Genomic DNA, 25662 nt, shown 5'->3' with positions numbered 1-25662 from the left:
TAAATTTTAAAAAAAAAATTGTACAAAAAAAAGAAAGAATCTAAAACAACAACGAACAAAAACAACACACATAAAAGTTATAGTTCTCTAGTCTTCCCAGCGACCAACCCTGAGTCTGCATCATATGCTGAACCCTTGATACCTGCCTGATATACAGGTCCCCAAAGTTAGTAAAACCGAATTTGCTACAGCACCCCTCCCTCCCCCACCCCCCAGGAAGGGGCCAGGGCAGAGGCACTGGGGGAAAACAACAGCACAAAAAAGAAAACAAAAAAAACAAAAAAGAAGAAATTCTCTATCTCCCCCAGAGAGACCCAGTAACAGTCCGAGCAGCGCACCAGCTCTGCCCCCCCCCCCAGTCCTATCTTTTCCCATTTGTCCCCCCTCAATGTCAGGGTTGCCTATTGGACCATCATCTGCAAGAATTCCCCTGAGACTCTAAACTCTATCCAGGAGGCCCATGTACTCAAAAATGTCCCACTTTGGCCCTGCATTGTGTGCATGATGTCCTCCATTCTCATCATAGCCTCTATTTCCAAGAACCAATCTCTGGGGGAGGGTCGTCTTCCATCTCCTAGTCACAAGGATCTTGATGGCATTGATTAAATGTCTCAAGAGTGACCTTCTATATCTTTTAGTACTTCAAGTGTTATTGTGTAACAAATAAAAGGCGGGATCAGCCGGTGGGTCCAATCCCACTATTCTGTGGATATATTTCTTTACCCCATCCCAAAATGTGGACATCAGTTCACACTCCCAAATATATGCAGGAGAGTCCCTCTGCGTCTGTTACAACGCCAGCACATAGGGGAAGTGTTTGGAAAGATTCTATTAAGTCTATCAGGCGTATAGTACCACCTGGTAAAACATTTGTAATTAGATTCTTGTGTTTTTGAGGCAACAGAAGACTTATGAACAAACAGAAGAATCTTCTTCCATTGTTTATCTGAAACGACCTTGCCAAATCTCTCTCCCATTTAGCCCTAATGGACCCGGCTGGGTTTTCCTCACCATTCAACAAGGCATACTGTATATCTGGGAGGTGGTTCCTCTACATGTTCCCTGCCCTCTACAAAGCTTCTCAAATGGAGTAAGGCTTCTCAAAAAGTCCAGTTTTTTACCTACTGCCAATAAAAAATGGCCAAGTCGAATGAGGCTCCACATATCGAAGCGCGGCACGTTTAGATGTGCCTCTACCTGGCACAATAGGGTCCATTCTGCATCTTTAATCAAGTGCATTGCACGCACTTCTGAGAGTTCTCTCCAAAGCAGGAACCCATGTCCGGGGGCACTGCCCGTAAGCAGAGGATTAGCCAACAAAGGCAGCAGGGGTGATGGCCAAGGGGAGATATCATACTGCTTCCTGTACTTAGCAAAAATGGCAAGTGTATAAGCTATCAGTGTTCCTGCGGGGTGTGTAATCTTATGTTTGTTCTCAATCCAGGGAGTATGTTGTCATTTTTTTTTATGCTTATGTTTTAATTAAAAAAAAATGTGTACGCTCAAGGTTAACAATATTTTTGTTAAAGCGCAGGAGTTTTAATTATTCACGTTCTTAAGTGAACTATCACATACTATACAGCTTGGTTGGGATTATGGCAATCACTATTTGTGCTTATATGCACTGTATTACTACGGAATTAGAAAGCCATGCACCTGCAGGTATAGCTATAAAAAAAAAAAATACACAAACAACAAAACTGGCTAACAATATATGTGGAATTGTACAGTGAGTCCCAACAATTTTGTTTACTCATTTTTTTTATATTAATAACTGATTTTCCATTAAAAAGTCTGTACATTCTGTAGAAACTCAGGATAGGTTGATCTGGATGACAGTTTTTTTTCTAATTACAAACTTATATTTCAAGCTCTGTAGCTAATTTAAAATGCAGAGCTTGCAAAATATAAAAGTGTAAAATCATTAAGATGTTTAAAAACATATGGAAATAAACAAATGAGCCTTGAATTCTCAATAGGGACTTGCAGGCATATTTTAATTTTTAAGATGAGCATAGATTTTCCAGAGAGAGCTGCTGGAGCCTGCAATTATCACTTTGAGGCTATCACACTTTTTATCTAACTACGTTTGATAAAAATAGTGCTATGGGCAGCGATGTCCATAGCAGTTACATGACTGCTGCAGCACAACATATTTCAAAGAGTGACGAGTGCTGGTAGACTTATTGATTATGTATGTAATATTTTTCTAAATATATGCTGCAACACCCAGTCGTGGAATCCACTAGGAATTGCTGCAGCACTTTAAAATCACCGCAGCTCGGTGTGCAGCAATTTCTAGGGCGATTGTGATTCCCTGGCACTTGGAAGCACTGTACCGTAAACTGTACAGCACTTCCGATATGCGATTCATTTTTTTTAAATAAAACTTTATTGTACTTATCCGGTATCCTTCTTCTGTCCGTAGCCCCACCCTCTAAAAGAAGAAGTCATAGGTGCTTCTCTAGGACCAATCAAAGAAGTGTCTGTGTCCTCTTCCTTTAGGCTAGTTATAAACCAGGATGTTGCGTTTAGGGGACATTATAGGGCACATACGCGTTGTGCAGCTCACTCTGGCGTCCCTGATGCCGTGATGCGTACACTTGGACGCATGCGGCATCACATGGTCCCGCCCGGCCAATCATTGCACAGAGCGGCCGCTCCAGGAAGTAAACACTGCACGTCACTGAGTGCAGTGAATATTAATTAGCCATGTGCCCAGCCGCTCTCCCCTCCTCCCCAACATGACTGAGCATGTGCAAACAGTCTAACGCGGCTTAGCCGCGCATAACGCACAGCATGCAGCACTTTGCTGCGTTACAATGTAACGCAACATGGGCAGTGTGAACAAGCCCATTGATTTTTCATTACTGTGCGGTGGGGCTGCATTACAGGCTGCACTAACGTGCGCCTGTAACGTCCCACTGTGAAAGCAGCCTTACGGGACGGAGCTACGGACAGAAGAATGAAATCAAGACACCAGGTAAGAATTTAAAGTTTTATTTTAAACACGATCGCTTGGCCCCCCAAAGTGCTGCATAATTGCTTTGATAAGCGATTTATGCAGTGCTTATATACTTTGCGTTGAGCGATAATGCGCTCAAAATGCAGCATGTCCTGCGATTGTGATTACCCCTAATCGCAATTACACTGATACTCACTTACTTTCATTGGCAAAGCATTTTTGGGAATCGTCAGCGATTGTCAGCGATCCCAAAACGCTGCCAAAAATTCCCTAGTGGGTTCCAGCCCTGACAGATGCATCTGCCTTCTTTGCATCAGGGGCAGTTTGCCTATAGCAGAATTTGCGTGCGGTTTTCATTTTTGCGAATTCAGTTTTGCCACTCATCTAATGCAAGTCAATGTCATTACAATTTTTTACTTGTGATGGGTAATTTTTGGAATCCAATTACTCTGCTTGTATTTATCCTGTTTTTAAATTGCATAGCAGTGCATTTTTTGCATGTAATGTAAGTCATTAGAAACACCTAAAAGAATTTGCCATTTTGAAGGTAATTACATACAATTTCATGTAAATTAACTTCATTGTTATGCATATGCAAAATCGAATCCAAAATTCGCCCCAAAAATTGCAGAACGCAGAATTGGAAATGCAAAAATACCGAGCTGGAATTTGCAGGATTAAGTATGACTGCCTTTTGGAGCAATCACACTTGTGTCTGTGAGAACCGCAGAGGATACCCTGCAAGTATTTTGCTGCACTATATGTTGTATGCGTTTTGTCGCATGCACTTTTTTCAAAGCAGTTACCAGTGTTTTCAGTGAGGAACTGCATGTATTATGCAGAGATGTAGTGCATGTTTTTTGAACACTATGCAGAATCGTAGATGCCTCTGAAAACACAGCGGACTCATCAAATGATTATATGTGTTTTCACATGTGATTTCACATTGCGACCAAATACTGCTAAAATGCACTAGTGTGATTGCTCCCTTCACATTACAGGCGTTTTTGTAAAATTTTAAGCGCTTGTGCAATGATTCTCTATGAGAGAGTTCATATCAGAGCGATTTGTTTGCGATCCGCTCAGATAAGCGCTGCATGGGCCATTTTTGAGGCGATTTGCCTCAATGGAAGGTATAGGAAAATGCAAAACGCTCACAAAATCACTTTGGCAAGTGATTGCGTGAGCTGTTTAAAAAAAAAAAAAAATACAATGTAGACAGAAGGGCTCTCCAAAAGTGCTTACAAAAATGGCCACAAAAACAAGCAAACGCGCAGCAAATGACCAAAAAACACTTAAAAAAAGTGGAAAAAAAGCCGACCGTGGACGGACACGTGAGCCGAACGCAATGTGTACAAGGCCTGACTGTGCTTGCAGGGGCATAGCAAAAACCAGAGCTGCCATAGCAGCTGTTATGGGGCCCTGGAGCAGAGGGAGCCCAGGTGGTTTTGTATCCATCATTAACTTTCTTGTGTTTCTCCACCCTCTGACTTTTCTCAGTGCCCATGAACTTTGTGCAATGTTGATTGCATAATAATGTAAATTGCCAGTTAACTCATATCCATAGGGGAGGGACAGGTGGCATTGCTTTCAGCTACTTTCCCACCAAGACTTAGCGTTTTAGGGGACATTATGGTCGCATAACGTGCCCCTAACGCAACGCATGGTGGTGTTGCAGTTGGACGTCAGATTGAGCTGCGTTATGCAGCTTTCAAAGCAGCCGCTCCAGGTTAGTGATAGGAAGTCCGGATCTTTTTAAGGATTCGGATCATTTGAGACCTCCTCCTCCAACATTACTGAGCATGTGCAAACAGTCTAACGCGGCTTAGCCCAGTATAACGTACAGCATGCAGCACTTTGTTTAAACGTGCTGCGTAACTATGTAACGCAACGTGGGCACTGTGAACAGCCCATTGATTTTACAGTGCTGTGAGTTAGGCTGCGTTACTGGCCGCTGTAACATGGGACTTTAACGTCCCACTGTGAAACCAGCCTAAGAGTACCTACATTTGAGGGCCCCATAAAAGTGTTGCTATGGGGCCCCACGATCTCTAGCTACACCACTGTGTGCTTGTATGTCTTGCATTCTGTAGGAAAATTACTTCTGGCACATAAAGGAATCATTAAAGGCCCTTCCATTGCCTTACCATATCTTTAGTTGGTTGCTGTGTCATAGGGTACGCACAGACATACGATAACGATCGTTCGTTCTGAACGACGAACGATGTTAAAGGAGGTATCGGCCGATGATTGTTTGAAGAAAGGCTACTTTGAACATCGTTCGTGTACGAACGATCTTGGAACGAGCGTTGCGTGCGCAACATGATGTATAAACTGATTTCAAACACAAGTGTCAAAAAGAACTGTTTGAGCATGTGCAAAGCTTTAAGAACGAACGATCAACGACCGATCGTTGTACAGACATTACTTTTTGAACGATGGTCGTTGGAAAAGATCTGGCAGAATGGATCGTTCTTTGCCAACGACATATCTCGTTGGTCGGTCGTTTTAATGATCGTTCGTGCACTTTTTACGAATGATTGTCGGGCAATGCCGTCGGTAACGATCGTTTTAAACGACTCTAGTCGCATGTCGGTATGCACCCTTAGGCCTGGTGCACACCAGAGGAGTTTTTCTGAGCGTTTTGAGTTTTTAAACCTGGTGCTAATGTTATCCTATGTGTCTGTGCACACTGGAGCAATGAGGTTTTGTAAAAAAAAAACCATAGCATTACATTGGGAAGAGCTTTTGAAACCTCTAGCGCCCAAACGCTAGAGGTTTCAAAAGCCCTTCCCAATGCAATGCTATGGGAGTTTTTTTTACAAAACCTCATCACTCCAGTGTGCACAGACACATAGGATAACATTAGCACCAGGTTTAAAAACTCAAAACGCTCTGAAAAACTCCTCTGGTGTGCACAAGGCTCTATTTCTCAAAGTGGATCTGAACTCTTGCACAGGACAGAAGAAAAATGTAGAGAAATGCACCCTGTATGTATTTAGAGAGTTTAGCCTTACTAATTCCCCCTCTTCTGTGACTAATCCCAACTGTAAATTAATCTCCCAGCCATGTCCGCTCAGGAATCTCTGCTGCCTCGGCAGACCAGCTAATTTGTAAACACAGGATGTTATGTCTGCGTTGATGAAAACAGGAAGTAGACACACTGCAGATTTATTGCAGTATTTGTATCAGCTGTAACATTTTTACTTTGAATGTTATTATGCTGGTGCTTATCTTTTAGAGCAGAGAGGAAGTTCTGAGTTCAGGTGTGCATTAACCTATTTTGGTTCCTGGACGTAGTTTCTACGTCCAGGAACCATGCGCGTTACCGCACACCCCCGCGGCCGATCGTGCGCGTGCACGCGCACTCCCGGCTGCGGATTCGGTAGCCAAGGAATCAATGTATCGGGCTATGGAGCCCGATCACTGATTCCTCTCCCCCGCTGAAAAAGCGACAGCTTCTCTCGGAAGCTGAGCTTTTTCTGGCCGTCTCCTTCCCGATGCGTCACTCTAAGCTCGTGGTACGCTTAGAGTGACGTCATGTAAACAAACTCATGGCCAAAAAGTAATACTACACCTGAAAAAAAAAAAACAAGAATGAACACACATTTACATTATAAATCTATTGTTTACCTCCCACCCTCCCAAAAGTACCCAAATAAAATGTTTAGTATAAAAAAAAAAAAACATTACAATAAAAAAAAAAACATGAATAATATTTACCTAAGGGTCTAAACTTTTTAAATATCAATGTAAAGATGAAATATTTCTATATTTTTTTTATTTTAAACTTGTAAATAGTGATAGAAGCAAAATGGAAAAAATGCACCTTTATTTCCAAATAAAATATTGTCGCCATACATTGTGATAGGGAGATAATTTTAACGGTGTAATAACCGGGACATATGGACAAATACAATACGCGAGTTTTAATTATGGAGGCATGTATTATTTTAAAACTATAATGGCTGAAAACTGAGAAATAATGAATTTTTCCATTTTTTTCTTATTCTTCCTGTTAAAATGCATTTACAGTAAAGTGGCTCTTAGCAAAATGTACCCCCCAAAGAAAGCCTAATTGGTGGCGGAAAAAACAAGATATAGATCAGTGCATTGTGATAAGTAGTGATAAAGTTCTAGGCTAATGATTGGGAGGTGAACATTTCTCACGTGAAAACGACGGAACCTGAATGGGTTAATGCCCAAGAATAAGTATTGTAAGAAAACAATTGAATACAATAATATTCCCTGTTTCATTTTATTTAGAAATATTTTCCAAGGGTAACATAATTAATACTCCTATAGCATGCAGTCCCCTTGTGCTTTTATTCCAGGGCCTGTTTTCTCATTTTTATGGCATTGTTCTAGCAGGCCTGTTAAATAAGGGAGTTGGCACAGACAGCCTGATCATAGAGAGGTAAAACCATTAGTATGAACATTGATTTTGCAGCAGCTCTGAAGAACTCATTGGGGCTGTGCAGTTAATGCAGTCATTATTGAAGCAATCAAACCTTTAATGAGGCATTACTCCATCTCCACTAATTCTCAATCTATTGTTGCTGGGTACATTTATGTCCATGCAATGGGAGAGGAGATTGAATAAAAAGAGACAAATTTGACTATTTAGGAATTTTTAGCAGCTGTTAATGTTTTTTCTATTAAAATGTTTTAGCATAACATGAACAGGAAGAAAAACAGTTTTCTATTACAAGTGAAAGCATTTTTTGAAGGGAATGCCTATAGATGCCATATGGCCAGTATGAAATATTGAAATCTTATTAGCTCCCATAAGCAAAAAGAAAAAAAAAACACTTTCATCACATGGGATGCACTAGATGTTTCACTTGACATAAACTATCATCAGGTGCAGCTTACTGTCACTTATGAGTATGCATGTTTGAATAGACTATATTTAACAATATAGGGGCATTGTTCTCTATGACCTGTAAAGAGATAGAAATAAAGTATAAGTGATAATAATAATAATATTAATAATAAATAATAAAGATGTATGTGCTATATTGCATTAAAACCGCACCACAACAACATATAGTAGAATGTAATACATTATTTACGATATACACAATATTACATCAATTATCCTGATTTCAGCATCACAAACACTTATTTAACTCTACCCTCCCAATGATGTTTAGCCCTGGCTATTTAGTTATGCAGCTTTCTACCCCAAAGCACTATGGGAGACCAGGTGTTGTTACTTCAGCACACACAACAAACATTCTGCAGTGATGCTTCTTGCTAGCAGTAAAGATGTTGCCACCTGTGATATATTTAACCCCTTAAGTACCAGCAGTCTCTGCCTCCTTAAAGGGAACCAGAGATCCTGTAAAGAAAATAAGTTATACATACCTGGGGCTTCCTCCAGCCCCATACGCGCTGATCGATCCCACGTCGCCGTCCAGTGCTGCCCGCAACCACGAGAATCGGCTCCCGTCAGTGACGTCATCAGAGCCGGGCTACGCAGGAGACGTGCGCCCTCTATGTATCGCTCCATACAGTGCTGCAGAGATACGCAAAGAGCGCACCTCTGCTACGCTAGACTGGCTCCAACTGGCGACAGAGCGGGGTCCCAGTTCTCATAGCTGCGGGCAGCGCTGGACGGCGACGTGGGATCGATCAGCGCTTATGGGGCTGGAGGAAGCCCCAGGTATGTATAACTTCTTTTCTTTAAGGACCAGAGACCACTGGTACCAGAAAACGTTGCATAATGATGAATTGCCGCACATACCCACCGCGACCTCCATCCATGCCACACTCCCATTGCCTCAGGCCACCCACTCTGCAGTCTCTATGACAGCGGAGCTCTGTGAGCCAGTCAGTAGCCGCTTGCATTGGCTCCTGACCGTGTAATCATTGTAAGCCAATGGGAGATGCTTTAATTGATGACAGGGTCAGGAGCCAATAAAATTGGCCCCTGACCGGCTCACAGGGCTCTGCCGTCATAGCGTTGGGAGGGCAAGTGAGCTGCGGCGGGAGACAGCGAAGAGATTGACAGGAGCAGCGAAAGTGGCGAGAACGCACTGCGGCAGTGATGTGAAATCTATGCTTTAGCAGGTATTAGAGCATCAAAACAGGGCTTAGAATTCAATAACCGCCATCCGGAAGCAGTTACAGTGGGATGCGAAAGTTTGGGCAACTTTGTTAATCGTCATGATTTTCCTGTATAAATAGTTGGTTGTTACGATAAAAAATGTCAGATAAATATATCATATAGGAGACACAAAAGTCAAATAAAGTTTATTGGATTTACAGAAAGTGCGCAATAATTGTTTAAATAAAATTAGGCAGGTGCATACATTTGGGCACTGTTGTCATTTTATTGATTCTAAAACCTTTAGAACTAATTGTTGTAACTCAAATTGGCTTGATAAGCCCAGTGACGCCTGATCTACATACACAGGTGAATCCAAGTATGATAAAGAGTATTTAAGGGCGTCAATTGTAAGTTTCCCTCCTCTTTTAAGAGTAGCAACATGGGGGTCTCAAAACAACTCTCAAATGACCCGAAGACAAAGATTGTTCACAATCATGGTTTAGGGGAAGGATACACAAAGCTGTCTCAGAGATTTCAGCTGTCTGTTTCCACAGTTAAGAACATACTGAGGAAATGGAAGACCACAGGCTCAGTTCAGGTTAAGGCCCAAAGTGGCAGACCAAGAAAAATCTCGTATAGACAGAAGTGACGAATGGTGAGAACAGTCAGAGTCAACCCACAGACCAATACCAAAGACCTACAACATCATCTCGCTGCAGATGGAGTCACTGTGCATTGTTCAACCATTCGGCGCACTTTACACAAGGAGATGCTGTATGCAAGATTGATGCAGAGGAAGCCTTTTCTCCGCCCACAGCACAAACAGAGCCGCTTGAGGTATGCTAAAGCACATTTGGACAGGCCAGCTTCATTTTGGAATTCGGTGCTGTGGACTGATGAGACTAATATTGAGTTATTTGGGCATAACAAGGGGTGTTATGCATGGAGGAAAAAGAACGCAGCATTCCAAGAAAAGCACCTGCTACCTACAGTAAAATATGGTGGTGGTTCCATCATGCTGTCAGGCTGTGTGGCCAGTGCAGGGACTGGGAATCTTGTCAAAGTTGAGGGACGCATGAATTCCACTCATTATCAGCAGATTCTGGAGACCAATGTCCAGGAATCAGGGACAAATCTGAAGCTGCACCGGGGCTGGATCTTTCAACAAGACAACGACCCTAAACACTGCTCAAAATCCACTAAGGCATTCATGCAGACGAACAAGTACAACATTCTGGAATGGCCATCTCAGTCCTCAGACCTGAATATAATTGAAAATCTGTGGTGTGAATTAAAGAGAGCTGTCCACGCTCGGAAGCCATCAAACCTGAATGATCTAGAGATGTTTTGTAATGAGGAATGGTCCAAAATACCTTCAACCAGAATCCAGACCTACGGGAAGCATTTAGAGGCTGTAATTTCTGCAAAAGAAGGATATACTGAATATTGATTTTATTTATTTTTTGTGGTGCCCAAATTGTGTAAAGAATTATTGCACGATTTCTGTAAATCGAATAAACTTCAATTCATGTCTCAAATATCACTGTGTGTGTCTCCTATATGATATATTTAACAGACATTTTTTATCATAACAACCAACGATTTATACAGAAATATCATGACGATTAACAAGGTTGCCCAAGCTTTCGCATCCCACTGTAAGACTGTAAATCAGGGTGACAAATATATTTTACAATAGGCAAACACTTACTAAATAATTTATCCTATATAATAATCCCTAACTGTCCCTGCGTCATCATTTGTCCCTGTGTCCTTGTGAAAAACTGAACTGCGCATGTGTGCGCAGTTCTGCCGGCTCGCTCTGCGCTGTCCATGTGGTTGCTAGGGCAACAGGGACGCACAGCCTAGAGCTAGGAGGATGACGCAGGGCCAGGGGGGTGGGCGTGTGTGAGCACGCATGTGGCGGGCGAGTGCTGTGGCGGCGATGACACACTTAGAGCCCGTTTTTAAATGGGCTTAGGTCGACTAGTAAATTAATATTGTAAAGTATAAGCAATCATTACGTTACATTCAGCTAAGTTCCTCTTTAAATACATTCCTCTGCATGTTTAGGAATGATGACATTTATTTGATTTAGAATTATATTATCACAGTTTTAAGAAATGAAATGGCAGCGAAAAGAAATGTTCAGGCCACAGAGACTATGGCTTCTGATTTCTCTGCGTCTTTTCTTTTTATTATTATTTTCTTGCTTTGTGTTTTCCCCCTTTCTTACAGTATATTTTCAGATAGGAATCATGGTACTTTCTCTTTATCTGAAGATGGCACTAGGTGGGGTATCACTGATTATATTTGATGTTTCTTCTGACCATATATTATTCTCCATAGGTGTTCATGAAATCTGGTGTGCTATCAAGACTAGAGAAACAGCGAGAGAAGATGATTTCCCAACACATGATCCTTTTCCAAGCAGCATGTAGAGGTTATCTTTGTCGCCAACGGTTCAGAAAAATAAAGGCAAGGCAGTGATCTGATGTTCCTCTCAAAAGGCATTCTTTTATCGTTTCTTGTTGAAATAATTCAATTTCTTCAGCCATATTGCGTGTGATTGTTTTGAGTTTGACAATACTCAAATCATTGAAACCAATTACACTTGTAACAGCAGCAAACCGATTTAATATTACAGTTCTATCGTGACTTAAACAGTTAAGGTGCGTTAGTTAATCACATTCTTACATCCGTGGTATTTACTAATAATAATAATTTCTATTGTTGTATAGCACTTTTCTCCTGCAGGGCAGCCACAAGAGCACACTCGGTAGGCAGTTGCAGTGTTAGGGAGACTTGCCAAAGAAACTCTTTACTGAATAGGTGCTGGATTACTGAACAGGAAGAGCCGAGATTTGATCCCAGGTCTCCTGTGCCAGAAGCAGAGTCCTTAACCAGTACAGTATCCAGACACTATTTACTGACTATTGTTACCAAGTATTTTTAGAGAAAGAATATTTGAATATTCAGAGAGACATATTTGAATATTTTGCACCATTCCATGATTCAAAGGCCCTTATTCAATTTCATTTTTCTCCTAGGAGATAATTTTTCATCTTCTGTTTAAAATAATGTTTCATCACTCTACAATTACAAAAGTAAAGTAGGCACTGTCATCATTTTCTTGCTTGCTGATGCCTTAAAATGAATTTTATTGATAGGGTGTGAAAATAGGAAGCAGGAAGTTCGGGCGCATGAGGCAAGTGGACAAAAAGGGCGGCGCCATTCCCTCCCATAATAAATATCGTTTGATGGGCGCCGAACAGGAAAAAAAGGCGCCCGGAGATTATTAACGTTGTCAAGCGGCATCTGGAGATTATTAACGTTTTCAAACTGCATTTGTGATGATTTAAGTTTACAAAATGCGCCCGTGACGAATAACGTTTACAAAAATACTAAACAGATCTATAGTATTTAACAAAAACGTTATTTGAAATTTTATTTATTACCGTTTGTAAAACATTATTATTCACATAATAAAGTGATTAGTAAGTAAATTGTAATATATTTTTTACAGTCACTATTTGTAAAACATTATTATCCACACAATAAAGCGATCACTAAGGGGGGATTTAGGGTTAGGCACCATCAGGGGGGATTTAGGGTTAGGCACCACCAGGGGGGATTTAGGGTTAGGCACCACCAGTGGAGATTTAGGGTTAGGCATCACCAGGGGGGATTTAAGGTTAGGCACCACCAGGGGGGTCTAAGGGTTAGGGATAGGTAGAGGGAGGGTTCTGTGTGAGAGTAGGGTTAGGTTTAGTTGTAGTAAAATTTTAGTAATATTTACTTATGTTTTACGACAGTTATTTTGAACGTACTTATATTTTTTTCATATTTATAAACAATATTTTTAGATTTTATACATGAAGAAACGATAAATGAAGGTTATACACAATAGTATACAATTATAACATCTATACATACTGTATTTCTCTCCGGCATATAAGACGCACCCAGGTTTAGAGGGCAAAAATCAGGGAAAAAAATAATCGAAACCTGGTCTGGAGCGTCTATATATCAGGAGCTGTTTTGAGGATTATGGATGGGCACACCACCACTTTTCAGTTGGGTGCTTGATATTATGGTATAGGCATACCAAAGCAGAAGTCTATCTTCAAGTATATCAGCACACCACAATTGTAGAAAATTCACGCTCTTTTATTGAGCCATTATATCCACAAGTAGCCGACAATTGTTTCGGGGCCTCACAGGGTCCCCCTTTCACCACACGCCTTGAGAAAGGAGATGCAAGCAGGGGGGAAGCCAGGCACAGCAGGGACAAAGGCAGGGAATCCCCGATGGTGGCGGTTCATATCGGCGGGCGTTCGTAAGTCGGGGATTCCCTGCCTTTGCCGTATAAGACGAAGGGACTTTCTCTCCCCACTTTTTGGGGAGAAAAAGTGCGTCTTATACGGCGCCAAATACGGTATATTATCGTTTTTTAATAAACGTAATTTTCACATTTTGAGATTACATACACATTATTAAATGTGTTTTTAATTTATAAAACATTATTGTAAACAAAATATAACACAATATTTTTTATAAACGCTATTACCGCTTATCGTTTACACCACGCGCCCTTTTTCCCGTTTTGCATGAAAATATCACCTGGGAAAAAAACTTAGAAGAAAAAGGGAAATTGAATAAGGGCCAAAGTGTTGGTGGAATCCATCACTTTTCCTCCTCTAGACCTCTCCATAAATATAAATGTATCTGTTCAGTCAAAACAAGTACAGCAGTTTTTGCAGAACTATACAGTGTTTTCCAGACATTTACCTGAATATGTGACCTTGTTAGCTTGCATAAATATAGTAGGGTTTAAAGAGAATCTGTATTGTTAAAATCGCACAAAAGTAAACATACCAGTGCGTTAGGGGACATCTCCTATTACCCTCTGTCACAATTTCGCCGCTCCTCGCCGCATTAAAAGTGGTTAAAAACAGTTTTAAAAAGTTTGTTTATAAACAAACAAAATGGCCACCAAAACAGGAAGTAGGTTGATGTACAGTATGTCCACACATAGAAAATACATTCATACACAAGCAGGCTGTATACACCCTTCCTTTTGAATCTCAAGAGATCATTTGCGTGTTTCTTTCCCCCTGCAGCTATCTTCCACTGAAGTGTCAGGCTGTTTCTTCCTGCAGAGTGCGGACAGCTCTGCCTGTATGTAATTCCTCAGTATGTGAAAGCCCAGCCAGCTCAGAGGAGGATTTCTCCAGCTTGTAAAAGATAATAGAGCAGAGAGAAGCTGCACTAATCTAAATAACACACAGCAGTGTGCAGAGAGGGGCCTGGAGGGGGGAGATGCATCACAGAACCACAACACAGAAGAACTTGACAGCCTTCCAGACACAGGCTGACAAGTCTGACAAGAGAGAGATAAGTTGATTTATTACAGAGATGGTGATAGTAGAACGTGCTGCAGTAAGCCAGAACACATTAGAATAGCTTTTGGAACTTGTAGGATGATAAAAAACAGGATGCAATTTTTGTTACGGAGTCTCTTTAAGGAGATAATACATAGAAGTTAGAACTTAGATGTTTACGCAAGATCAATGAGCTACGTTATCTGCTTTGCACACACAAATGTAACCCTACAGGAGAAATGTGATGTTTGCTAAAATGTAAACTTTAATTAAAGTACCACTATCGCAAAAAAGGTAGGCAGTTAAAATCTGACAGAACCGACAGGTTTTGGGCCAGTCCATCTCCTCATGGGGCATTCTCAGGGTTTTCTTGGTTTTTATCAGCATTTCCTGAACCACAGTTTAGCTACCAAAATAGTAAGATAACAGCCGGCCTCCCTACTCACTTGCACACCATTTTGTCAGTTAGATTTTTCAACTCCTGTTCAGGAAATGCTGTTGAAAACAAAGAAAACTCTGAGAACCCCCATGAGGAAATGGACTGGCCCCAAACTTGTGGGTTCTGTCAGAATTTAACTGCCTACTTTTTTGCGATAGTCATTCTTTAATATTTTAAAACCTGCATGTTGCTGATAGTATGACCTATATTTGAAAGTTCAAACAAATAGTGGGAGGAAAGGATAAATTAGTTATTTGTCTGGCTGCCCCCCCCCCTCCTCCCAAATATACTAATTAAATACACTCAAACTCCCCACTGTATTTCATTCTTCCCATCCATTTTGTTTAGATACAAACGGTTGCCCTCAAATGTATCCAGAAAAATATCAGGAAATTCTACTGTATCCAAGACTGGATGTGGTGGCAAATCATGTGTCAGATTCGTCCCTCGCTGACTGTCAGCATGGATGAGACTAAGTTTCGGCTGAGGGAGGTAAGCAGCACAAGATGGTTAAATGGAAACTTTGCCTTCTTTACACTTTCTGCATGTAGTACGTGAGAGTGCAGTTTGACATGAAGTACTGTTGTTTGATATCTCCCACAGGAAGAAATCATTGGTTTAACAGCAAAGCTTGCAAAATCCGAGAAGTCAAGAAATGAACTGAGACAGAATGTTGACCTGCTTGAGAGTAAGGTAAGAAGTTAGCTCTCAGTGACAGGCTATAATTGGGACAGAAGGCGCTATTGCCAACAGCATTCAGCTTCAGGGCAGAAATGCTGTCAGCCACAGTTTCAATTATTAAAGGAATTGTTAATGTGAACTGTATGTTAGCTTATATAAAAGAGCTGATAAAAAAAAGTGATAAATAAATGAAAAACTTGGATGATGTTGAATGTCCAGATAAAATTCAAATATTGTTCTCTATATTACTAGATCCTGTTACTAATATTAACAGCCACAATATCATTACAGAGACTATGAAAGATTCCTTTAAGTTTCTAGTGTTAAAGGGAACCCAAGGTGAGAGGGATATGGGGGCTGCCATATTTATGCCCTTGTAAACAATGACAGTTGCCTGGCAGCCATGTTTATCTTCTGGCATCAGTAGTGTCTGTGTCAAAACCCTTGAAAAAGCAAACGGCTAATCCAGTAATATCTGAGTCAGCTGAGTCAGAGTACCTGATCTGCTGCATGCTTGTTCAGGGTCTATGGCTAAAAGTATTAGAGACACAGGATCAGGAGGACTGCCAGGCAACTGGTATTGTATAAAAGGAAATAAATATGACAGCTTCCATATCCCTCTCATCTCGAGTTCCCTTTAAAGCTGACCATGCAGACATTCCATGATGCAGCTACCAAGACTGATAAATACTGTATGCCAGCAGATTAGATGTTTGTAATCCAGCATCCACATCTTCTGAACTGGTAAAGGGGTCCTAAGAACCTTTCACTACTTTGCTTCTGCACCACTACCATTAATATGAAGCTTATACATGTTTTGCTTGTATTTGAGGGAAAACTGAGTTTTATTTATTTATTTTTTAGTTACACCTCATCAGGAGCGTAACAATAGGGGACGTGACCCCTGCCCCCGCGGGGGGGGAGGGGGCGCGAGGCCCCCCTAGGGCCCACTCAGGGCCTTTTTGGGGGGCAGGAGGGGTCGCAACATTAGAGGAGAGTGTGGCACAGATCAGCGGGGAGGGGGGACAATCCCCCCCTCCCTCACCTCGGGCTCTCCTCTCAGCGCTCCCCTCCTGCAATCATTAGTGGCAGCAGGCGGGCGGCGGCAGGCTGAATACATACCTCGATCGCGCCGGAGGTTTCCGATCAGTAAGTGCTTCATGTTACTTCCTGGAAGTAGCATGAAGCTCTTAGAGAACGGAGACCTCCGTCGCGATGGAGGTATGTGTTCAGCCTGCCGCCGCCCGCCACTGCCACTAATGAGGGGAGCGCAGAGGGGAGAGCCCGAGGTGAGGGGGGGGGGGAATGTCCCCCCTCCCCGCTTATCTGTGCCACGCTCTCCTCGGGGGCCCAGAATTTTTTTTTTTTATCAGGGGGGCCCGGGGATTTCTAGTTACACCACTGCACCTCATACTTAGTGTGGCATCTGTAGAGCCTTAACTCGGGATTGTGATGTAGTCTACTAGGGATGGACGGAAATGCTACTTTCTGATAAGAGTCCGCTTTCCACAGCATGTTATTTTCTTGTCAATATAGTTAGTTAATTGTAAAATTATATATTTATTTGTGGAATTTGCTATTATTTTTGGATGTACAATATTAATGCGGAAACTACATTTCCCATCGGCAACTGCGGTGAACTACCACATTCTCTGATTAGTCTAATACTTTTGAGTCTTTAGATTGGCTTAACATTTCAGCAGTAATCCGATTTCTGTTGTAAACTATGGCATTCTCTGATTGGTCCAATGCTTCCGTGTCTTCTGACTGGCTTAAAATTTGCACAGTAATCTGACTTCTGCCATAAACTATGGCATTCTCTGATTTGTCCAATACTTCTGAGTCTTCTGATTGGCTTAACATTTCTGAGTCTCAGTATTTTTTGGATTTCTGTTTTCTGCATACCGTATGGAAAATCAGAAATCCGTGGAATTCAGAAGCTCAATCCTATAATCTACCAATTTTTCTTAGGAAATGATAAAAAGATTCTCATATTGTACCACTGACATTAATAGAAATACTGGGCTCTGTAATGTTTTCTATCTCCTCACTTGTTAACAGAATTAGTTTGGATTTTTCTTTCCTGTTATAATAATATGCATTCATTTTGTTGTGTAAGTCATTATGAAGGAGCAAGATTCAGGAACCCCAGCGATTCCTGATCGTGTCATTACAATGGGGACCCACAAACACCACCAATCCACTGCCGAAAATCCCGACACCTCCGCTCCCTGCCACTCCACTGCCGACACCACCACTTCCTGCCGCAGCAACATTGACACCACTGGGACCTCCACTCCAGCAGTGTTCCTCACCACACATAAGCCACACTAGTAAGAAGGGAGCCCCAGCAAAAGCATCCTCAAATCTCCCAGAAGGGCTCCCCATTGGTTCTTTGAATACAACAATGAGAATCCTCCCTGTAGAGGATTTCCATTGGTCAGATCAGTAGACCAATGGAGAGCCCTGGCATCAGATTCCAAGATTATTTTTGCCAGAGTTCCCTAAAGATTACAATTATGACTATCAAGTAACTCTGGCAAAAAGCATCTTTGAATTTGCTGCTGGGGTTTTTTATTTATCTGTGCACTCACCATAGACAATGGGATTCTTCAAGTATCTGAAAACTGCAACAGTGTAGACAGCAGACAGTGCACAGCAATATTACCATTACTAATGCCAGCAGTGTACTGTGAGTTATACTATTAGCAGGAGCATTGCTATAGTAACGTTCATTAGTAACGTGCATCACCGTAGCAATGTTTATGTTACTCGAGTACCATGGGTAACTTACGATACACTTATGGCGATAGTACCCGTAATAATGCTGTGCGCTGCCTTTACACAGCAATATTACTGCTTTTTCCTGCATCAATCCCAAGGAGAGAAAAATCATGAGATAATTAGATAATTAAAGGGGAACTTCAGCCTAAACAAACATACTGTCATTAAGTTACATTAGTTATGTCAATTAGAATAGATAGGTAATATAATCTTTTACCCACCCTGTTTTAAAAGAACAGGCAAATGTTTGTGATTCATGGGGGCTGCCATCTTTGTCATGGGGGCAGCCATCTTTTTGGTTGAAAGGAGGTGACAGGGAGCATGAGACACAGTTCCAACTGTCCTGTGTCCTGATAACCCCTCCCAGCTGCACGCACTAGGCTTCAAATGTCAAATTCAAAATGTAAAAAAAAAAAATTGCACAAAAAAAGCAGAAATAGAACAACAACATCAGAAATCCCATCATGTTTTGCACAGCATAAGGGGAAAACTGCCCGGGCATTTTAATTAGTTTAATTATTTTAGAGGTGTCCAGGTTGAAAACTGTGCTGATCCAATTGTGTATTGGACACAATGTGGGCTTCACGACCGCTGTCTGAAACCTCATGGTGTTTATTTATGGCCCTGGTACCACCGCTAGGAACCAGGGCCTATTATGTCTCGCTGCCTGCCCTCCTGCTGCCTGCTGCCAGTCTGCCACACACTCATCCTCCTCACGCTGCCTGCTGTTTTATTTCCTCCTGCTGTCTGTGTCTCCACTGCCAGGGAACACATTACAAGGTGCTGCTGTCCATGCACCACCAGCTATGTCTCGCTGCCCGCCTGCCTGCTGCCACTGCCACACACTCATCCTCCTTACGCTGCCTGCTGTTGTATTTTCTCCTGCTGTCTGTGTCTCCACTGCCAGGGAACACATTACAAGGTGCTGCTGCCCATGCGCCACCAGCTATTTACGCTCAAAAATAGCTGCATTATTTTGAGAATTTTTTTAAAAATTATTTTAGAGGTGTCCGGGTTGAAAACTGTGCTGTCCCAATTGTGAATTGGACACAATGTGGGCTTCACAACCGCTGTCTGGAACCTCATGGTGTATTTACGGCTCTGGTACCACCACCAGTAACAAAAAACCTGGGACACAGGGACAGCTGGCTGCTGGACGCAGCGACAGTTAGATTTTATTAGGTAGGATGCAGCAGTTAGAGACATGATTGAAGGGAGCCAGGAGAAGGCATGAGCATTTAATCAGGATGGGACAGAAATGCAACAGCATACATGACATATACACTTAGGTCATGCTCCACCCCTGCCTTACATTGCATTGGACAAAGGAGTGGCATGATAGGGACATAATCGACCCATGACAACAATCATTGGGTAGATCATGATTAATCTGTTGCTGAACACCTTTTAAGGCATATCTCCACTTTCCCTATGCGAAAACAAACTTTGTCAAAATTTCTATGTATACTTTAAGCTTTTTAAAGCAGAATGAAACCCAGCATTTCTTCTTTGCTCTAAAATATTATTTACAGCATATTATATACTACCCAAAATTCAAATCTATAGGCGCGCAGGTGATTATGAGATCTAAAATAAGAAATTGATCAATAATGAATAAAATTATATTTTCTTTTAGTTTAAACCAGAAGTATAAATAATCCTCACATGCTCTACCCATACAAACACACTACTCATGCGTACATGAGAGTCATATGGTGTCCTGTGTAAAAATGGATAGATGTACATATGCAGTGTTGATTGGATACCTCATTATCCTATTCGAGTTTGGTCGAATTCGGATAGTAAACTATCCGAATTCACTCGAAGTTCGATATTCGAGTTAATCGAATATCCGATTCGAACTCGGATATCCGATGTCACTATCCGAGTCTGTATTCGAGTAAAATATTAGAGCTGGCCTTAAATAGCTTTTAAAACTTGTATTGGAGGTCAATGGTGCATGAAACCACCTTTTTTATGAAGAAAAACATCAAGTGATTATGTGGTGATGTAGTAGTTATAAAAAAGGTATCAAAAATAGTAAATTAACTTCATGAAAAGTGTTTGCATGAGAAGGAGTGTCCAAAATGGTTGTAAGTTGGAAGTCTTCATTTACGTCGTCTTCATCTTCTTCTTCTATATCTTCTTCTTCTTCTTCTATATCTTCTTCTTTTTCTTCTTCTTCTATATCTTCTTCTACTCGAATCTTCTTCATCTTCTACTTCTTGTATCTTCTTCAATTATCTTTTTCTTCTTCTATATGTTCTTCTTCTTCTTCTAGATCTTCGTCTTCTTCGTCTTCTTCTTCTATATCTTCTTCTTCTTCTTCTATATCTTCTTCTTCTTCTATATCTCCTTTTTCTTCTTCTTCTATATCTTCTTCATCTTCTTCTTCTATATCTTCTTCATCTTCTTCTTTTATATCTTCTTCTTCTATATCTTCTTCTTCTTCTATATCTTCTTCTTCTTCTATATCTTCTTCTTCGTCTATATCTTCTTCTTCTTCTTCTTCCTCTTCTTCGCTATCATTATATTATGTGTCTGGTTTTCCTTTCTTTTTGTAATATTTTTTTTACTTCATTTGTGGAAATATTTTATTTTAATAACACCATAGTTATATTTGTGTTGATGGCATAATAGGTAGTGGCACATTGCAAGCCACAGCGCCTTTTTCTGTGTACCCTGGCGGTGGTAAAACACAGACATCAGCAGGAGGAGGAAGTAGTTGCAGCTATGGTAGTGTGGTAATAGCTGGTAGGAGAGTGGGTGGCAGCAGAAAATAGTTCTTCTTCTGTTCTCCCTGGCAGTGGTAGCAGCACACAGACAGCAGAAGCTCAATGCAGCTACAGGAGGAGGTGTAGTGTGTGTCAGGCAGTGTGATGTGACTGCTGACATAATAGGCCCTGGTTCCTAGCGGTGGTACCAGGGCCGTAAATGAACATCATGAGGTTCCAGACAGCGGTCGTGAAGCCCACATTGTGTCCAATACACAATTGGGACAGCAAAGTTTTCAACCCGGACACCTCTAAAATAATTTAAAAAAAAATTCAAAATAATGCAGCTATTTTTGAGCGTAAATAGCTGGTGGCGCATGGGCAGCAACACCTTGTAATGTGTTCCCTGGCAGTGGAGACACAGACAGCAGGAGGAAATACAGCAGCAGGCAGCGTGAGGAGGATGAGTGTGTGGCAGACTGGCAGCAGGCAGCAGGAGGGCAGGCAGTGAGACATAATAGGCCCTGGTTCCTAGCGGTGGTACCAGGGCCGTAAATAAACACCATGAGGTTCCAGACAGCGGTCGTGAAGCCCACATTGTGTCCAATACACAATTGGGACAGCACAGTTTTCAACCCGGACACCTTTAAAATAATAATTTTTTTTTTCAAAATAATGCAGCTATTTTTGAGCGTAAATAGCTGGTGGTGCATGGGCAGCAGCACCTTGTAATGTGTTCCCTGGCAGTGGAAACATACAGACAGCAGGAGGAAATACAGCAGCAGGCAGCGTGAGGAGGATGAGTATGTGGCAGACTGGCAGCAGGCAGGAGGGCAGGCAGCGAGACATAATAGGCCCTGGTTCCTAGCGGTGGTACCAGGGCTGTAAATAAACACCATGAGGTTCCAGACAGCGGTCGTGAAGCCCACATTGTGTCCAATACACAATTGGGACAGCACAGTTTTCAACCCGGATACCTCTAAAATAATAACACAAAATTATTACATTTTTTTTTCAGAAATGCAGCTATTTTTGAGCATAAATAGCTGGTGGCGCATGGGCAGCAGCACCTTTTAATGTGTTCCCTGGAAGTGGAGACACAGACAGCAGGAAGAAATACAGCAGCAGCAGCAGCAGGTGAAATGTGTGTGTGCCACTTCATGTCCCCCTCTCGCCAACAACAGGGGCCAGGAATTCGCCTTCCACCCAAGCCTGGTTCATTTTGAGAAACGTCAGTCTGTCCACAGACTTGTGAGACAGATGAGATCGCTTCTCAGTGACGACTCCACCGGCTGCACTGAAGCAACGCTCTGACAGTACGCTGAAAGGGGGGCAGGAGAGCACTTCCAGGGCGTACTGCGCAAGCTCGCTCCAGATCGGCAGGTGCTTGACCCAATACTCCATGGGATCAACAGGGGCAACGCTGTCAAGCCCGCTGAAGGACCCCATGTAGTCAGCCACCATGCGGGTCAAGCACTGTCTGTGACTGAAGAAGGATGCTGCTGCAGGCACCTCCTCTCTATCCCCTGGCAGCTCTACACTCATGTAGAGCTCGTTGGTCAGAGACAGCAGGTCTGTGGTGCGCGTGCGCTTGCTGCTGGTGGATGCAGGCACCTGCTGCTGCCTCTGTGCTGGCTGGACAGTGGGGGTGGATGGCTGAGGGAAGGCTTCCTCCAAGTGCTCAACAAGGGACAGTTGCAAATCCCTCATTTGTTGCGTACGGTCTCCTCCTGAAGGCAGGAACTGGCTGAGCTTCCCCTTCAGACGTGGGTCCAGATCCAGATGTCCTCCCACTGCTTCATCTGGATGACCCTTGGATCCTTGCGCAGGCACCTCAGCATGTGCGCTGCCATTGGGAAGAGTCTGGCCACGTCTGCTGGCACATCATCGGCAGCCCCAGAGCCGACAGTGCTGTCCTCCTCATTCTCTGCCTCCTCCACCTCATCCTCTCTCCACCCCCGCACCAGTCCAGCTGCGCTCTGATGCTCCCCCTCATCAGCAGCAAGGTCAGGGACCTCCACCAACTCCAAGCCCTCTTCCTCAGAGGTGGCCTGTGAAGCTGCCTGCAGCTCCTGCTGGTCCAAGGCTGCCGCTCCCTCTTCCAGCAGTGCATACAGGGCCCTGTCCAGCACACACACCAAGGGGACCCACTCACACACCATTGCATGGTCCCTGCTTACCATGTTGGTGGCCTGCAGGAAGGGTGCCAGCACTGAGCACACCTGCTGCATGTGCCCCCAGTCCTCCGTGGAGATGATGGATGGCACGCCCAGTTGCAGTGATGGCGGCAACTGTTGCTCGTGCAACGTACTGGCTGACAGCCTGCCTCTGTTCAACGAGACGCTCCAACATCGCCAGGGTGGAGTTCCAGCGAGTTGGAACATCGATCATGAGCCGGTGCTGTGGCAGGTGCAGCTCCTTCTGCACCTCTTCCAGGCTCGCTACGGCTGCAGGCGAGTGCCGGAAATGACGCACAACCTTCCTTGCCGCCTCAAGGAGTCGGTCCATCCCCTGGTAGGTCCGCAGGAACTTTTGGACTACCAGGTTTAGGACGTGCGCCAGGCAGGGGATGTGGGTCAGGTCTCCCCTGCTGATTGCAGCAACCAGGTTTGCCCCATTGTCGGACACCACCTCTCCGACTCTGAGGCCTCTGGGGGTCAGCCAATTCCTCTCCTGCTCTCGGAGTTTGGCCAGGACATGGTTCGCCGTCAGTTTGGTCTTCCCCAGGCTGACCAATTCCAGCAGCGCTTGGCAGTGGCGGGGCTTCACGCTGCTGCTGAGGCGGGGGGTTTGGGCTGGTGTGCCGGAGGATGGAAGCGGATCAGAGGAACCTGCTGCAATTCCGCTGACCCTGCATGGTGGCACCACCCACTGCGTTGTTGCTGCTGCTGCTGCTCTGACGGTGCCCGATGCTGCTCCCCCCTCCTCACCCCCTTCCACCAAGCTGACCCAATGCGCGGTGAAGGACAGATAGCGGCCTGTCCCAAACCGGCTGCTCCACGAGTCCATGGTGACGCGGACCCGTTGACCCACCACGTGATCCAGCCCTCTCCCGACATTGGCCATCATAGAGCGGTGAAGTTCAGGGATGGCCGTGCGTGCAAAAAAATGTCGGCTGGGGATTGGCCAATCGGATGCTGCACACATCAGGAGCGCACACATGTCGCTGCCCTCCTGCACAATGGAATAAGGCAGGGGTTGGGAGCACATGGCCCGTGCCAGCAAGCCGTTCAGCTGACGCACGCGACGGCCGCTGGGAGGCAGAACCCTGACCACCCCCTGGAAGGTGTCGCTAAGCAGGGTCTGGCGACGCCTTTTGCTGGCACGGGAATCACTGGAGGGAGCAGAGGAGGCCACTGAGGACTGGCTGCCAGAACAGGCCTCAGTGTCGGCGGCAGGAGTTGCAGAGGGAGGAGGAACAGTGCGTTTCGGACGCACTCCTGCTAGTGCTGCTGGAGGAGGTGGAGGAGGGCGGGTGGCTGCTGCCGACGGCTACGCAGTGGTGGCGGGTTTGCCACTGCCAGCGTCCTTCAACTTCATAAACTCCTCATGCTCATGAAAGTGTTTCCCTGCCAGATGGGTCACCAGAGAGGTGGTGCCATACGCAGAGGGGTCCTTCCCTCTACTGAGCTGCTGGCGGCACTGGTTGCAGGTGGCATACTTGCACTCCACATATGGCAGGGTGAAAAAATTCCAAATTGGGGAGGTGAAGTTGCCCCTTCGGCTCGAAGGTGCTGCTGCTGCCGCTGGTCTCCCTGTGGTGGTTGGGGGGGGGGGGGTGTTCTTGGTGCGGCTGGTGGGGGCACTGGCAGAAACTCTCCGGATCAGCACGCTGTGTGGCCTGAATACCACGCCCACTTCTGATCCTGCCTATGTCTGCGATGCGTCTCACGTGACGCTATCCTAGCTGATGACGCTATCCAAGCTCGGATAGCTAGGATATCTCCGGATAGCTGATTGCTATCCGAGTGCGCTCGGATAGCACAGCCCGGATAGCTAATACTATTTGAGCTCGGTATTCGAGCTCAAATAGTAAAAAAAGAGCTAGGATATCCGAGTATCTCGAATATCCTAGCTCGGATGAGCATCACTGTACATATGTACAGACCCCAAAGGGTTGGTGAGATAAGAAATGAAAATAGGAATGTCTCTATATGGATTAACAGTTCCACTGCTACTAGAGGCAATATATGCTAGGTATATAGATAAAAATTCGCCGGAACCTCCGGCGGCGAGTTCCCGCGAGATTCTAAGGGAACTGGGTCGGTGACGTCGCCTGCGACTAATACAGAGCTACGGAGGCTGTGATCCCGTTTGCTAAAGTCCGGGATTGGAACTAGTAAAGCATACTGCAAACTTGAGGAACGAAGCAGGACAGTTGCAGGTGATATCAATTTTTATCTATATAGTGTATTGCTGATTACTGCGCATAGCGCATATTGCTTATGAACTATCCAGGCTTTTGAACGCGGATATCACAATATATACCTAGCATATATTGCCTCTATTAGCAGTGGAACTGTAAATCCATATAGAGACATTCCTATTTTCATTTTTTATCTCACCAACCCTTTGGGGTCTGTACATATGTACGTCTATCCATTTTTACACAGGACACCATATGACTCCCATGTACGCAT

The 25662-nt window shown here is 43.7% G+C and overlaps 1 protein-coding gene across 1 annotated transcript in view; it reads left to right on the top strand.

The window, feature by feature from the left end:
• The window catches only part of LOC137520706 (unconventional myosin-XVIIIb-like), an 816938-nt gene that overhangs the window by 396759 nt on the left and 394517 nt on the right, over positions 1 to 25662 (top strand). Inside the window, exons 24-26 of the mRNA XM_068238990.1 lie at positions 11370 to 11498; positions 15192 to 15335; positions 15447 to 15536. Of these exons, the coding sequence (XP_068095091.1) occupies positions 11370 to 11498; positions 15192 to 15335; positions 15447 to 15536 (363 nt within the window). The remainder of the gene's footprint in view (positions 1 to 11369; positions 11499 to 15191; positions 15336 to 15446; positions 15537 to 25662) is intronic.

Source organism: Hyperolius riggenbachi, chromosome 1 (genome assembly GCF_040937935.1).
Source record: "Hyperolius riggenbachi isolate aHypRig1 chromosome 1, aHypRig1.pri, whole genome shotgun sequence".
In the NCBI taxonomy this organism is placed as follows: Eukaryota; Metazoa; Chordata; class Amphibia; order Anura; family Hyperoliidae; genus Hyperolius; species Hyperolius riggenbachi.
Note: the sequence above shows the minus strand (reverse complement) of the source record. Positions and strands in the feature narration are given on the sequence as shown.